The sequence below is a fragment of the Mercenaria mercenaria genome, chromosome 14 (genome assembly GCF_021730395.1).
Source record: "Mercenaria mercenaria strain notata chromosome 14, MADL_Memer_1, whole genome shotgun sequence".
In the NCBI taxonomy this organism is placed as follows: domain Eukaryota; kingdom Metazoa; phylum Mollusca; class Bivalvia; order Venerida; family Veneridae; genus Mercenaria; species Mercenaria mercenaria.
In genome coordinates this window covers 65,149,644-65,166,909 of record NC_069374.1, presented here as the reverse complement: position 1 = coordinate 65,166,909, position 17,266 = coordinate 65,149,644, and the positions used below count along the sequence as shown (strand labels likewise).

The following is a 17,266-nucleotide window of genomic DNA, read 5'->3' as shown; positions in this document are numbered from 1 at the left end:
GTTGTAAATATGATACTACACAAAACCGAAAGTAGGTCACTTTGATTATCTGGTTTTCCGAAAATGTGTTTGAAATGAGTTTCAAAATAACACTTTTTTACCCTGTCAAGTTAAAAGTTATACTGCTTAATGATGTAGAAAGTATACTAGTCAGTTATTATAGAAAAGAGTGAAGAGAATACCGTCACCAATGAGTTATTATGTAAAAGTGATTTTCTCTTACATTCTTACAATATCACTCTAAATCTATAAATATCACAAACTGCAGCTATTTCAAAACATTCAAGATTTCAGAATGTATGCTTACTGTATCTAAACTATTTGATAATATCTCAGTATACAAGTGATAACTGCAATTTATGAATATTTATCAAAATTTTTGTACTCACACTCTGCTGACTGTATTTACACTGTACTGTAACTGTAACAATAGAACCTGACTGGCCACTAGCACAGATAGTGTTATTTGTAATTGTGTCAAACACTGTGTTAATTTGTAAGTTAGCACTTTTCACTGATTAGTAAGTCCTTATCTTCTAGCGTTGTACTATAAAAGTGTAACATATAAGTCCATGCACTGTCTTCTAACTATAAAAGTCACCTGAAAGTTTATGCACTGTCGAAAGTGCCACTTGGAAGTTTATGCACTGTCTTATCTTCTGTAATTTATGATAAAACTTTAAGTCTATGTACTGTCTTCTTGCCTCCTCCCGAAAATTCACTGTCCTCAGTGTTCCCGTGTACGTACTCCGTTGACGTCTGAATTAAGATATCCAGCCTTTATGTGGGTTGATTCCACCAGTATCAATTCCAGTTTATACGTATTAACACATGGATTCACTGTATTGAATCCTAACAATTTGTAATCCGGTGAATGAATGTTCTGATTGTATAATCCACATGTATAAATTAAATTCACTGTGACATGTGATATCACACAATTGAAATAAACTACTAGTCACTAGTCCCTGATGTCCTGATTTGAACGTTTGAAATACACTAGTCTCTGATCTTCTGATTGAAACACTAACGGTTGTTCACAAGAAATCATGTTGGGCGCCAGATGTTACGGGGGTGGTATCGGCCCTATATTAATAATAATAATAATAGTCCGAACCCCTAAGGGTCTATGAGTTCGATTAAGAGTCCACTTGTGTAACTGGATGGTAGATCTACTAATAGATCTAATATGATAATATGTAACGACTAGGTCAAACTCTTCTATATCCAATTTATTCAACCGTTTACTTAAGTAGTACAGCAACACATTCATCTAAGGGATGAATGCTCTGTAACTGTACAATTCTCAAACAGGCTTCATTCTCACCAGTGACTGTTACTTGATACATTGGAAATACATTTTCTGACCACTGGTAAAAACACATCTTTCCAACAAAGACTAAAATGGCTGACTGACCAGTATTTTCAAAAAGGTCACAGGTCAATTGAAAACCACCAAACCGCGGTAAAACAGATAAGTCTTGATAGGGTAGAGATACAAGGTGGACAAGGTTGACGGAGTTGTCTCCCTTATGAAATATTAAGTTTTAATAGAAAACTGACCCTGTTACATTAGACTGTCAAGAACACATGATGTCAGGACATAGAGTGCAAACAGAAGTATTGAAGAAATTGAAATACATTGTATAGCTTTATCTTTTTCATTTTATCAAACTTGGCAATGAAAGGTTATTGTTTGTCGATGAACAATTGCTTCCCTGACATGAACGGGTTACATCAAGTCTTGAAACTGCAAAGCACTGCCCACATCAGTCCTCTCAGTACTTTGATTTAACTACTTACTGCGTTTTTCATTTTACAATACAGCTAAAATATCTAAACTCGAGGTTGATTTCATCTGGAATGAGTCTCGAGAGTGATTAATCAAAGTTGTAAGAAATTGTTTCGCAATCGAGAATTAAGAAATTAGTATCAGCTTAAAATACAAGATTTTTTCCAACGATGAACATCACGCTAACAAAATTGAAGAGGCTTATTGTACTCATCTTATCATTAAAAATATACACACACCATTTAATACTGTTATTGTTTATTATTTTGATTTTCAAATGTTTATGTAAAGATGTTGATCTGTTTCAATTGATTAAACTGAAAATTGAACTACAAATCTTGTTGGTGAATAGTAAAATCAAGGAATTGCATATTATAATCTCAGCATTTTGGACATAAAATGGTCCAGTATACCCAAGAACACCTCACAAAAATGCTTATATTTTTACTTTAAATCTACCTATTTATATCATTCTTAAGGCATTTTGTTTCAATTAAATTGCTCAATAATGTGCCGAAAACCTCATTTAGTAATAACGACCTGTTACGGAACTACGTACGGAGTAACATTACTTACCGAACGCCCCTCGTAAATGTTTTGTTCCTATAAAAGACTATGGCTGTATCTTGATATTGCCTTTACTGAAAGCGACTAACCCACACATTGTGATCTTGTGATTTCTAAATAAAATATCAACGAAAGGCAAAATACGGCCAACGTATCATATATTTACATGAAACATAATGGTTGATCAGTTTCTAGTTTCCAGAATTACGGAAACTTTAGAGTTTTTGCAGTTTTTCTCGTGCTCTTTTATAACCGTTGCAACGATTTACTTTTGTAAACATTGATAAATATAGAACGAGACGCGACAGTATTTTTAGATACTATGATCACGTGGACAGCAAACTAAAACTGCGCATGCGCGGATTTTGCTTCCGACTCTAATTATCATTGGAACGGCAGGAACTAGGTATGGCACAGCATTTTGTTGTTTTAGAATGTAAACAAACAAATATACGACGAATCTTTCAAAATATCTGCCACACTTAATTTACCCATCATACAAAACTTATTTACTATGATAAAACAATTAAGTAAAATAAGAACAGGCTTTTAAGATTGGTCGTAGAAATGTTGCGGTATGCGTTACCATGGCAACGGTAGATGAAACTGGTCAAGTTAGAAGTTTGAAATTTTAAATGATAATTTTAAGCTAAAACTACAGAATATTTTTAGTGAAACTCGAAATACGGTATCATTACATCAGTACCCATCAAATATATGTAACATAATGGAAGTAACCATCTCAATGACCAAGATTTGGGGCGCACGTACAAAATTACATAGTTGGTAAGTGCATATTTATTAATTTGTTTTTTAAGAATTTCTTCTTTAAAATTAGATGTATAACGATATTTTATATTACTGTTGATTTTTCATGCTAAAATCTCTTATTTAAACTGACAGAAAAGAATATCATATTAAATTTGTTTCCAAGTTCATTTGTCTTTTCTTTATACAGCGAACTTAATAAAAAAATTTAACCGGACACTTTAAAATCGAAAAAAAAATATTTCAGAAGATGCACGCTTCATTTGTATAGATCAATTATATATTTTCTTGTATTTTGATGGATGCTGCAAAATGATCACTTGCAGGCTAAGATCATTTTACATGTAACAGTGTTATCGCTTATTGTATCAAAACAGTAAAAATGAACGTAAATCGCATGCCTATTATTTCAAAGTACAGTTTTCACAGAAATGAATTGATAATTAGTTATTTATTTAGAAAACCATAGCCATTGTATTACAACATTATTTCAACAACATTACTGAGGCACTCTAATGGAGCGTTTTCAAACGTAAAAAAAATCAAATTACTTCTTTTCTTTATAAAACAAGAAAACAAGAATGGCTTTTCGACAGGAACAGACAAAACTGCATATGATAAGTTTGAAATTACAGTTCTTGTACAGCGAAAAGGGCTTGTAAAATTGATAATTTACTACATCTAAATCTGTGTTGAAAGTAACTTTTGAAATAATTATCAGACTTGATTTAAATTGATCTTTTGAAAAAGTCAATGCGTTTGCACATTGAAAACTACTGAAAAGGGCACGTAGTGGTGGTCAATCACATTTGAGCAACATTTTACGACATTTTTCAGTTTTCATATGTTCTGATTTATTTAAGAAACAAAAATATCCATTACATAGAGTTAGATCCGTATTGGAAATATATATAGAGGATATTTGTTTGTTTTGAGTGAATATGGAATATAGATCTATCTCACTGAGAAGTGAGAAAATTTCAAATGACTTTTCTCACATCGAGGTGAGATATATTCCATATTCACGAAAAACAAACAAATTTTCTTTTTATGTTATGCTCAATTACGTTGAAATGTGCATTTTGCAACTATTTTTAATCTCAGCGCGGGAAACAAACGCGCGTAAACAGACATGACGTCAGACGTGCTGTGACGTTATAAAGACATAAAGTTCCATTTTATTTTATTTTTTGCTGCATAACGTTATGAAATTCTCTTTAAATAGAATAATTTGAATCGAGAAATATACTATAAAGAACAAAGTGCGACTAAAATTTTCATCCTGTTTTAAGCAAATAATTTAAAATTCATACACAATGTAATGAGGGGCGGAGCTATATCTCTCACGGTGTGAAAATATAGATTTCAAATTTTCATAGTGTGCGTGATGAAATATGAAAATATTTAACTGATAGAATACAGTATTAGTTAGCATAAAATAAATTTTATTACTTTTATAAAATTTTATAATTACCTCCCTATAATATAAAAAGTATTCTAAAATCAGTCTATTTCTTTCATTTCAATATAATTTCTAGTTTTATATTTGCATTTGATATTTTTTTTGGATTTTTTTCAAGAACTGAAACAAATGGTAAGTTTTAAAACAACTTTTAGCTTCAAAATTAATCTTTCTTAATCTATCTTGGTTGCGCAACCGAGATAGACAAAGGGAGGTAATAATAATTTCATAAAATTGCATTTCTAATCAATTTTGGCAAAATACATACTTGAAGAAATTTCCTTACTGCAGACCGAACAAAAGTAGTGCCGTATGTACAAACAAATAGTTCCGTGCCATACATTTATTTAATCATCAAAATATACTTATTTTGCCATAACGGTATTTTCAGCTGTCGAACGTCAATTTTAGCGTATTATTCAGTGAGTATAATATACATTTTTGTTGTTTTTTGTTCTGACTGCAGTAACATATTAATGCGCGGAAACTAGGTCACTGGACAAACGCCGAAGATTTAAATAGATAATATACGAGGGTTGTCGTATTTACGACTATTTTGGATTCTGGCTAATACATTTACGATTAAAGTAGCATAGCATAGCGAGAACGGGAAAGTAATTCATTCCATCAGTAGCGTTTAAATGTTACTTTTAAATCAAAGGTTCACTTTGAACAGCGTGTTACATTTTACTAATGATTATCCTCAGTGCCTTATTCATAGATTTGTCACTCAGTTTGCATGCCTATATCGGATTGACAGCAGTCGGAATATTGGTGGGTAGGCCCTATGTCTGCCCGATCTAAAATTATGACCCACACCATTTTTTCCTAACGATTAGGCATAGTGTTATGTGTGTGAGATATGATAAAAGTCCCCTCAGTCAGTACCTAACCATTTTTATATGTTAAACACATAAAAAATAACAAAGGTCAAATATTGGCCAGATGTCGTAAGAAATGCAACTTAAATGTAATAAATGTAAGCTGTTTGGCATGCCGATTTCAACGTTGATGACTTTTTTTGTCAATAATAGTGAACTGCGTAAAAGACGGAGTATCCCAAGTGACGGATTGACGCTTTGATACCTGACTGATATCTGACCTAGACATGATATCGGCCCGACTTAAACCAGTAAGCAAAACTATAATGGTCTGACACCATTTACGATATCTATCCTATATGAAAGAGATATTGGTCCAAGGAAGGTTAGATATGGACTGGATTAGATAACACTTTTATAAAGTGCTGAAACATTTTCAAAAAGGAACAGAAATTATTTCAGATTAATTTTGTCAAATCAATGACAAAGGGAAACGACCAAGCTCTCTCAACACTGCAGTATTAGATATCTGAGTGCGAACACCAAGGATGCGTTTACAAAAGCGTAAATGTAGTTTATCAATTTCTTTAAAATTATAAGCGACCAATACTTCAGACAGATAAAGAAGTATAGGAGGGACTAGAGAGTCAAATAAAGAAAGTTGGTGTTTAATGCCAAGATGAACCCTACTAAAAACCGATAGATTATTATACGCATTGAGAGCTTGATCGTTTAATGTTTTGACAGCATTTTGCGTATTACCAGTATGATAAAATTTAGCACTTAGGTAACAAAAAGAATCAATAATATATAATCTTGCACCATTAATACACCAAGTAAAATTACATCGACTTTTTCTTTTTTTCAAATATACTAACAGCTAACAAAAGGCAATGTCGCCGAAAAAAACCCATATGAAAATATGAAAAAAATCAATTTCTAATAATACTATCTTCTGAAATATGACAAAGGAAAGTATTTTGAGTTTCCGCGATTAGCAGTTTCAGTAGCCGTTTCCATGGCACATCGCTAAATTTCTACGACCTCATTTGAAATCTCAATTTGTTGCCGTACTGTATTTCTAAATAGGTGAAAAAGTTTTGTATGTTGGGTAAATAAAATTCCTTACGGAGGGCCCGTACACACGAAAGATTCTTCAGTTAAAAACAATAACAGAAAGTTAAATCAATACACGTTTTCGATGCAGTCAGTGATTCCTCGTTGGCCGGGTGGTTACGGTATTCGTATTATACTTTTATACTTTTTCGTCGGGAGTTCGATTCCCAGACCCGTAAAAATTTTGTTTTTATGGCTGTATTTAATTACTTTTTATTCAATACGATTCAACGAAGACAAAACGAGTTAGTTAATATTTTTTTCTTAAAAATCACAATACCTAAGTACAGGGTACAGAACCTTTCTAAAACACTCCCTAAACTTAGTCTTTTAAAAAAGCTGGAATTCTATGGAGATGCATGTTCTGTATTTCACTAACACACTTTAAGGTAGTTTTTGTGCGTTCGTATCAAGGTTTTTTATTCCACAATGTACAATTTGATTAAATCCTTTTTCTTCAAAACTTAGAATGTACATAGAACATTCAGAAAATAAAGAAGATAGGGTCGAATACTTGACGTTTTGCTAGATTTGGAATTGGCGCAAGCTTTTAATGGATGTCCAAGAACCTTGGTTGGTAAACTGTCCGCCGTAACATAACTGAAATACTGTTTAATTAGGTGGTTTTAAGAATGAAATATTTGTTATTTAGCATTTGACTGTTGACATGGCATACCTGCGTTCTATACATATATAGGTAACTATCACTAATTTTGCATATACAGTAAACCTCGCTTATAAGGAACAGCTTGGGACCTCTAAAAATTGTTCCTTATAACCGAGGTTCCCTATATCCGTATAGCGAACTAATTCCTTATAACCGATTTTTGTATAACAAACACAATTTGTACAGCGAACACTCTTTGACCGACGTTTGAAAAGGGCTCCGGGTCGACCATGAATCTTTATGTGAGAAAGTTGTGAGTCTAGTACCGGTCCTATCCTACAGAGATTGAAATAGTGTTGAAACACGGCGTTTAAACCTAAACTAAGCCAAAATGGGTAAGAATGATGTGATTTGTGTTGATTTTTTGTCGGCTATTTCTATCTTCCTTTTTAAGAAAGCACTACAGTATGATTATAAGATATGTTGCAGCCCTTACCTTGCTCGACAGCATTTTATGTGAATAGGCATCAATACTTATATAAAATAAATGTTCAAATAATACAGTGCATTACGACTAGACAACGGCGCCATACAAACGGACTAAAATGTAAATTATATCTATAGTTTTGCTATTGTCCATTTTAGCACCTGCTATAATTTTTACAATTGAAAATTGGGTAAACTGGACTGTTTATCATTGTTAATCACGCGTAATTAACACATTTATTTAGGATAGTATGACATGACCGTGTCCACGACTGATTTTCGTTCACTATTGTTAACATGAAATACCTAATACATGTAGCTCTCAAACATAATCTCGAGTAAATATAAGTTAATTATGATATTATTTATTTTCTTTTATTATATCCGTGAAATAACAAACTAATGACCATAGAAATGAAATAATATGTGTTTATTCATGTGCATAAAAGCGCGTGAAAGTGCCTACGTTACTCTGACGTCATCAGCGATTCTCCTGTTTATTTCCAGTTTTCAATAATTTTTATTATTTATGTATGTTCGCTATAACCGAGGTGTTTTCTATTGAATTTCCACCTTTGGGACTAGAAAAAGTGTTCCTTATAACCGGGTGTTCCTTATAACCGAGTTCCCTATAACCGAGGATTTTTACATTGAATAAAGAAGGAATTAGATCGGGGAATTGAAAACTGTTCCTTATAACCGAGTGTTCCTTATATCCGAGTTCCTTATAAGTGAGGTTTACTGTACTGGGTTCAAATACTCAAGTTTAAGATGGAACGTATACTTTAATAATAGAAGGAAGAAAAGACTGCTGAATTTATTGTGCTAAGTCATGACTCCTTGAATGTTGTGCTTGCTCGTAAAGGCTATCGTGTTGTAATGTGATGTCACCTTTAGTATAAAACAGAATGCTAAGTTTATATTTTCTTTTGATGTATTTTCAAATACATGGTAGCCATACTTTTCAAAAAGTAAAAGCAACCGATTTTGAAAATGACTGTAATTATTTGGTATAAAATTCCAGTTATGGTATGGCTTTTTCTCAACTGCCAATTGCAATTTGCCAATGCTACTTTCCAGTTACTATAATCGAATTATATTTGCAAGGGACAAGTGTTTCAAAGTCAGCGAACGTAACTGTTTGACCACGGAAGCCGTTATGGGGTACACGTCCATACATTTAAGGAACAGGAAATCCTGGACTTATCCCAGGAAGTCCTAGGGCTATCATTGGATAATATCCTGAAAATATCCCCGGAATTCAATGGATAGGCCTGTGGATTTTCATGCCGGTAAATTAGAATGGGGCAATCCCAGGATTTCTCCGTGGGACATCAGAACTAATAAAGATACATTTGCAGACCTGCTATCCTGAAAATGATAAGAAATCAATAACATTTTTTTGTATTTCTAGCTCTAATGGTCCCTTAAAGGTGCAATACCCCATTTGAAAAAAATGGGAGAGTGCATTTCTATAATGCCACAGAGAAAGGTGGATGAAGATTCATCAAGCAGTTCCTGAGAGACTGTGTAAAGGTGTTTACCTCTAGCGGCCCCTTAAAGGGACCAAGTGCCCTAATTTGTACCAAACTGAGAAAAGCCTTAAAAGATGCAACAGATCAAATTTGATGATCCTACATCAAGTTGTTCATGGGAATAAGATGTTTAAAGGTTTAAAGCTGAAAGGGACCAATTGCCCGAATTTGAACAAAATTGAGAGAAGTCCTTACAAATATGTAACAGACCAAGTTTGTTGAAGATCCATCAGGCGGTTTACGAAAAGTCGGTTAAATGTCTTTGTTTCTATTTTTAGCTCAAGTGGCTCTTACAAGGTACAAAGTGCCTCTATTGAAATAAAACGGAGAGAGGACCTTTCACGGATTTTACATACCAAGTTTGAAGAGGATCCATCGAGCAGTTCATGAGTTGAATTCATTTTGTTTTTAATTTTAGCTGTAGAGGCGCCGAGTGCCCCCATTTGAACAAAATTGAAAGGCAACCTTACACTGATGCTACAAGCCAAGTCTCATGAAGATTCATCCAGTGGGTAATGAGAAGAGGTTGTTTAAATGTATTTCTATTTTAAGCTTTAGTGGACTTTGAAATGGACCAAGCGCTCCCATTTAAACAAAACTGAGAGAGGACCTAACACTGATTCTAAAGTCTAATTTTGAAGAAGGGGATCCATTAAGCGGTTCATTAGAATAAATTGTTTTAATGTGTTTCTATCTTTAGCTGTAGCGGCCACTAAAAGGGGACAGATGCTCCAATGTGAACCGAGGACCTTTCAATGATGCTACATGTCAAGTTTGATGAAGATCCATCCAGTGGTTCATGAGAGGAAGTTAAAGTCACATTCTGAATAGACAGGTTAGAATACAAACGGAAACTGAATAAACCTTAATGTCATCAGTGTAGAATATAAATATATTTTCTGTTTAAATCATCCAAACGACATCAGTTATTGAAATCTTTAAATATGAATCTCATTTAATAAGCTAAATTCCAGTCCATTCCAGATGTCAGTGTACGGCCCATGGCAAACTTCACTCAAAAGTCTACTCCCCTCTTCTCCATCCCATGTTTATGCTTCTAATAAGCCACCTTTTTGATCTGTTGCAGAGGTCAATTTAAGATCAAGAGCTTTCATTCACAGTTAGAGTTATATCAATATACAGAGATGATGCAATTTAATGATTTTATATTCAAGAAATAATTTATAGCAAAACGACGTTTTAACACTATTTATACACGATAGGCAGGTAAACGCAGAGCGTAATAATTTCACGTGGGTGTAGCCCGAGTGAACTATTTCGTACGACGTATAACCGCCGGATTGTATAAATAGTATTAAAACGCCGTTTTTACTGTAAATCATTTCGATTCTTATACATAACATTTACACAAAATGCGTTAGAACTGTTTCTTCGCGGATGTTTGGCGCCAAATGGTAGGTCGTCACGCTCCTCTGTTTATACATGCCTGGACCGGTAATGGTATAACGTCTTGCGGAATATTATGAACAACGAATTACAACTCACTGTACGTGCGTGCGTGCGTGCGTGCGTGCGTGTGTGTGTGCGTGTCATTTCGTTTAAAACGCATTTTAAAGTAAAAAATTAGATCAAATTTGAAAGCGCTATTTCTCGATGCGGTCATGGCGCTAAATATCACGTCGACGTGACGTCAACATAATAATATTTTGATGATTTAAACATTGCCAAGTCATATTCTGAAGCGGACTGGCAAATGTACAAGCATTTAGAGTAAGTAGGAAGAAGGCAGTTTGAAGACAGAGAGGGAGCATTCCAACTGTCCTATATTTGCAGTAAAAAGTTTGTTATAGGTAGACTTTAGTTCTATCTAAAAATAGAATGTTCTACTTTTAAAGGCAATAACCAGACTAACACTGTATGCTGGTTAACAATTTGGTAAAACCAAATGATCGGCCTGTGGATTATATTTGAACATACATATTGTTCTCAGAATGATATATTTTGCAAAATAATTATACACTATATTCGAGTAGAGAAGAGGTATGCACATACATAGACCTAAAATTTATCACAGCATTATTCCATGTACGCTTTTGGTAGGTTGTGTAATTATGAAATGTTTGAAAAAATGCACGAAGTTTGCCCATTTTTAGGCATTACTTTTACAATAAACACTAAAAATAGGCATTAGAAATTGACATCAATATAACTGCCCCTTTACTAATCCTAACTGTCCTGTATTACAAAACCTGTTATATATCAACATTTTGATACACAGCAAAATTGTATTATCTTCACTATAAGATATTTATTAGCATTTCATTTTATTATCGGCTTGTTAAAAGTTAAGTTTTACCATAAGTAAACTGACAAAAACATAAAATGCAGTTTTTAAAAGGTAAATTAAACATATATCGATATCTATCCTAATTTGTGTTAGTTATGCAAAAGGGTATGACATTTTGTCTAAAACCGTTTTCATTTTCCTCTCAATTATGAAATTGCGAGGGAAGTAAACTTATAGATATCTATGCTTGTAAGTACATGCTTAAGGCATTCTTCGCAGATCACAATTTTAAATTATTTATTAAACTTCCGTTAATGATATAAACAATCTGTCATAAATTTCACATTTGTAAAATAATTTTGGTTATTTAAAAGACTTAGAAATCAAGAATTTAAAATCGGCTTTTAATGTGTTAACTTGAATGGTCTGTATTGTACAGAAAAAGGATAAGGAACAAATTGATTAAAACTAATTATGTTTCTAGTCTATAATACAAACCAAGCTACAGATCCGTTTTATCATGTATGACACATGCATATCTGGCAATTTACCACTGCAAACGAATGCATGTACAGCAAATAGATATGCAATAAAAAGGGAATTGTTTTATTTCGAAAATACCAATGTAAATATTAAGACTGAAGTAGGAGAAATTTACCAATTATTACGGGCTTTAAGACAGCTGTCCGCTTGAAATCCGACCATTTGTCTTTTATTTCTTTTCCCTGTCTGATGCAAAATGAATTTGCGTTGATAATACACTTCAGCGCATCAATCAACCACTGAGGTTCGAGGATAATGCTTTCCTTTAAGCCATCTTCACTAAAAGAATAAAGAGGAAGCCGGTTTATAATATTGGTAAAAGCAAAATCAATTCCGAAAAGTTAATGGGTACTTCTTGTTTAATATAGAAATGTAATTTTTTTAGTTTCTTTTATTTTCTATTTTCTACAATGTATAGATAAATGCTAACCTGAAATACAAATAACTTCCAATATCATGATGGAATCTTAGAAACAACTCTAGTTCCTCGTCACCAATAGGTACCGGTAATGTCCGGTTGAGTTCTCTTAGCTCATCTTTGGGTAAAAACTGAAAAAAGGTAGACACATATATCAAAATCTCCGTTCATTAAAAATACCATTCATTAAAGTTGATAATTTTAAAATGTACTGTAAACAGGTTTGATTAAGTGAAAAACTAGAAAATTTATTGACTGACATAAAGGAGTAGTACGAAGAATGAAACGTGCAATGATTAGATTACAATAACCTTTTCAAAGAAAATTATCTCTGTCGTTGTTGGCCAATGCTCAGTTTTTCAGACGAACAAAACGTGATGGAATCCTTTACATATAACTATTTAAACAATGACAATCTGTCGGATCGTATGAAGGCTAAAACAGGTGTACAATTAAAAACTGGAGACAGTTTGTATGTCTTTAATATCGTTTATGTTTTACCTATCACTGGTTTCTTAAAGTCAGATTCCGGCATATTTCTAACTTGATCATTATTTCAAAATTAGATTTTAATACAACGATAGGTGAAATACCAGAAGAAAATGATGACCGGAAAACGCCAACCCAAAGAAGTTACAATCTAAATATAAAAGTCATCCAAGAACATTTCTGTCCAATTACCAATGAACATTTCCAAAGAACTGTTTCTTAATCGGTCCAGCATTTTTTGTTAAGAAAATATTTAAGGTGGAACGCGCCTAATTTGAAGTTGTTGGGTTCCGTTTCGAAATTTTGTTTAATATCAAATTCAGCATATTCCTCGTAGGATGCGTATTTTGCTTTTTTTTTTGATATTTCTGTAACTTTTTTTCTCTGCAAACCTTCAAACACAACCATTTACGTCCATTTTTGATGAAACATAATTTCACGTCCGTCAGATTGTTTTCGTAAATCGTTCTGTTCAGTCAACAAGTATCGATTTGCTTGTTTCTCATCATATATTCATTTAAAAATGTCTTTGAAAAGGTGTATAATTTGTAGAGATTACTTTAACGTTGAAGTCCATATCTATGTTAAAGTGACGTCAGAGCGACAAATATGACGTTTAGTTTTGAATAAAAAGTTCGCGTTAATCTTGTCTCATGTAAAATCCAAACGATAGAATTTGACAAAAAACTAACATGATGATGAAAACTTTATTTTCTGTCGATTGAAGGAATAAAATTATGGAGTCACCGAATTCATTTTCGCGTAAAATTACGTTACGCTACCCCTACCCCCAAGTCACAACATAGCTCAGTTTGGCTGTTTTTCTGATATATCTCTTTTCAAATCTTAGTATTTTACATTCTCATTCATCAGTTGTTCACTACAGGCGTGAAACGAATCATCGAACGTGAGAAAGAGGGTTTTCCTTTCAAAAGAGGTCTTCATAACTGTAAAATTGGCGACTTCATTGCGAAATGGTTTGAATATACAGAATGTATAACATACGCTAATACGACAACTTTGCTAAAAATGCTGATTATGTTATTTTTGAAAGTCGCTTTAAAATATACTTTCTATATGATAAAGCTTATTTTTTCATATTTTTCTTATTCAAAGTACCAATAAACATGTTTTCCATTGTAAAACACTGCTAACATGAAGAATATTTGCATATGCAATTGTGTTTATTGTTCGGAGTTTTCACACTTGAAACACAAACAGAAAGCATCATTATTGTACAATATCATTGATCAATATTATACAACAGATTCAAATATTCTAAAGGTTGTGATTTCAGAGGTATGACCCTTGACTCAACCGCCCCTCCAAGGGAGTAAAGGTTGTTTGTATCTTGTTTTTCTTAATATTATCCCTAACCCTCCCTTAGTACCGGTACGCATACACGCACGCATGCACACACGCACGCACCTCCCAAGGTCTTACATTTTTACTATTTCGTTTCTTACTTCACCACCCTAGTAACATCTGACCATAAGATAAGTTGACATGGGCTTGCCCGGTTAATTACCAGCACCACGCATACGTTCACATAATTTGACAGGCACAACCGCTGTTTTCTTTCTTTTGCCCCAATCCGCTTAGCTCAGTAAAACGAGCCCAGATCTATGGATCGCAAGTTCGGTTCCCACCTCTGATACATGTGATGAAGATAGAAGTTATTTGTTGAGAATACAGAATCCAGGAACACTGGTTAGGTTAACTGCCCCGCAGTAATGTAGAAAAACAGAGCGACCCCCCCCCACCACACACACACACACACACACATCCCCCCTCCACCTCCGCCCCCCCCCCCCCCCCCCCCCCCCCCACACACACACACAAAAATCTTTCTTTTTTATGTCATGGAATGTTTAGGAGAGTCTTTACTCATTATATCTTATGTTTCGAATATTAGGAAACAATATAAAGTATGGAATATGTTTCTATTATGTGTCTATGCATACAAGGATAACATTTTTACACACATCTCCGGAGAGCTGAAACCTCTTTGCAAAGGACAGTGTTTCTATCTAGCCAAGTTGCTAAATAAATGAACTTTTTCAGAGCAACAGCCTCCGTACAACATATATGCTGTTTTCCCGCGTTTATTCAGGAGGATGTACTTTATTCGAAATCGGGGCGCTCGACTACTCTCCAAACAATCGAAATAACTCCAAAACGTAAAATTTGTAATAAAGTAAGATAAAATAATGTTTACTCGAACATGATGTTATAATAAAATAAAGGCTTTCTAAATTTTAAAAAGTTGTAATAGCACCTTTTTCCGAGTTATGTGTTATGTTGAAATGAATATTTCTCATTTTCACCTACGTTTTACTTTTTTCGTACTGTGCCGAGGTTGGCCAGGTTATGTTTACCCCAGTATTATTTTCTGAAGACTGGTTGTCGTTCGAATCTGCTTCATTTAGAAGACACCTATATTAACTAATAAGATATTTATGGCATATATTTATAATGTAGGCCTATATTTGTTTGCTTTATGTAACAATTTTTTACGCATAGATAATACGTCACGGAAATAGCTGCCTGTGATGGAATTCTATACAGGTACGTGTTGAGATAACTCAAATAAAGGATTTTCACTATATTCTATCGTGTTTTTTTTTTTTTTTTTTTTTTTTTTTTTTTTTTGTAAATATTATCAATGTTATGTGCATCGATACATGGGTTTTCATGTATTATTATTAACTTGCGAGATAAATCATTTCACTTGTAACGTTGAATGAAATTATTAATGGTTGTAAAGGCCTCTTTTGATTAAATTATACTTAAAATAGGTTAAAAATCTTGATCACGAGAATCACAAAATCCATTGAATTACGCATTTTTTTTATTTGGGGTAGGAGTAGAGTAATGTACTTCTGCGCAAAAGGTGTTGATTTTGTCGCATTCTCATATATCAAATATAATCTAAACATTAAAATCTGAGTTCTACACAGAAATTATTTCGCTAATGTAACCGAGGTTTAAAGGCTATTTTGATTTTATTTTACTAGGAAAAATAAAATAGTAGAGTTTATCCTGAAAGGAGGAGATACATGAAAAAATACTCAATTGCGCTATCCTGCGATTTGTGGGTAGGGGTAGCGTAACGTAATTTTACACGAAATAGAATTCGGTGACCCCATAATTTTATTCCTTCAATTGACAGAAAATAAAGTTTTCGTCATCATGTTAGTTTTTTGTCAAATTTTATCGTTTGGATTTTACATGAGACAAGATTAACGCGAACTTTTTATTCAAACAAAATTTTGAAACGGAAACAAAATTTCGAAACGGAACCCAACGACTTCAAATTAGGCGCATTACACCTTAAGATTCCACAATAAACACATAAGGAAATGCACTACACACCAATTTGTCAAATCATTGATTGGGGGAGGGGGGTGGGGGGGAGAGAGGTTACCCAAGGATCATTTCTGTAGAATTTATTTCAAATCATAATAATGTAAATAATTTAATTGAGGGTCTTCCAATTAAAAATGAGGTAGAAATATTTTTTAATTGGATCAGGGAGTAATGACGGTTAACATTTTTTGACAGCCGATCTGTGCAAATCTTTAAAGGTGGACTAAGATCTAAGATACATTGCAATAGCTTCAACTGCACAGTGGTTTTAGAAGACATGCCGTTTAAAGGAGATGGTCAACAGACGATTCCCGTACAAACGGTCGGACGGACAATGTATAGAGATGAATGATCACATAATTTGCAAAATACATTGAAAACTCAAAATTGTTAACGGCATAATGCGTATGGAATTTAAGAAAGATGTATTCTTCTGAAAATATGTGTCAAGTCAATTCTAAAATATTTCATTTTTCAATTTTCTGAGCATAATTCTACATGAAAATTGTAACATACCAACATAGATAGTACAAGATATTCAATCGTATTTCCAGACACAAATTGGGAAAAGCAGAGAAGAAATATAAAAAATAGGGAAAATGAAATATTTGCCACTCATGAAAAACCTGCTTTAGATTACTTTGAAACCTCACAATTGTTAATAACATTATGCAAATGGAAGTTTAGAAACGTGCATTTTGATTATTCATCTACTGACACAATATTTTTTTCCAATTCTCTGAGCATAGTTTTACATGAAAATTGTAACTTTATATTTAGTCTTGTTGTAAACCTATTTTTGTGTGTCTGACCAAAATTGTGTAAAAACTAAGAAATACAAGTATCGTAAAGAGCAAAGTTGTAACCCTCTGTATCTGTGTAACTTGTTCCATAGTTACGTCTATAAAGTACAACTCTTTCGTACTTGTACTATAGAAAAAAAATCATAATGTTTTCAATGTAAATATGCTATTGCTTTTATGATAAGAAGTAATTTTAGTGATGGAAGGTGAGATTCAAATATTGCTTTTCTCATTGTCAGTAA

General features: G+C 33.3%; 1 protein-coding gene across 4 annotated transcripts in view; it reads right to left on the bottom strand.

Annotated features, from left to right (window-relative positions):
• The window catches only part of LOC123526993 (uncharacterized), a 154,216-nt gene that overhangs the window by 24,350 nt on the left and 112,600 nt on the right, over positions 1-17,266 (bottom strand). For all 4 annotated transcript variants that reach the window (XM_053523722.1, XM_053523720.1, XM_053523723.1 and 1 more), the window contains 2 exons: positions 12,376-12,494; positions 12,061-12,224 (listed from right to left, as the gene is read on the bottom strand). In XM_053523722.1, coding sequence (XP_053379697.1) covers positions 12,061-12,224; positions 12,376-12,494 — 283 coding nt within the window. The remainder of the gene's footprint in view (positions 1-12,060; positions 12,225-12,375; positions 12,495-17,266) is intronic.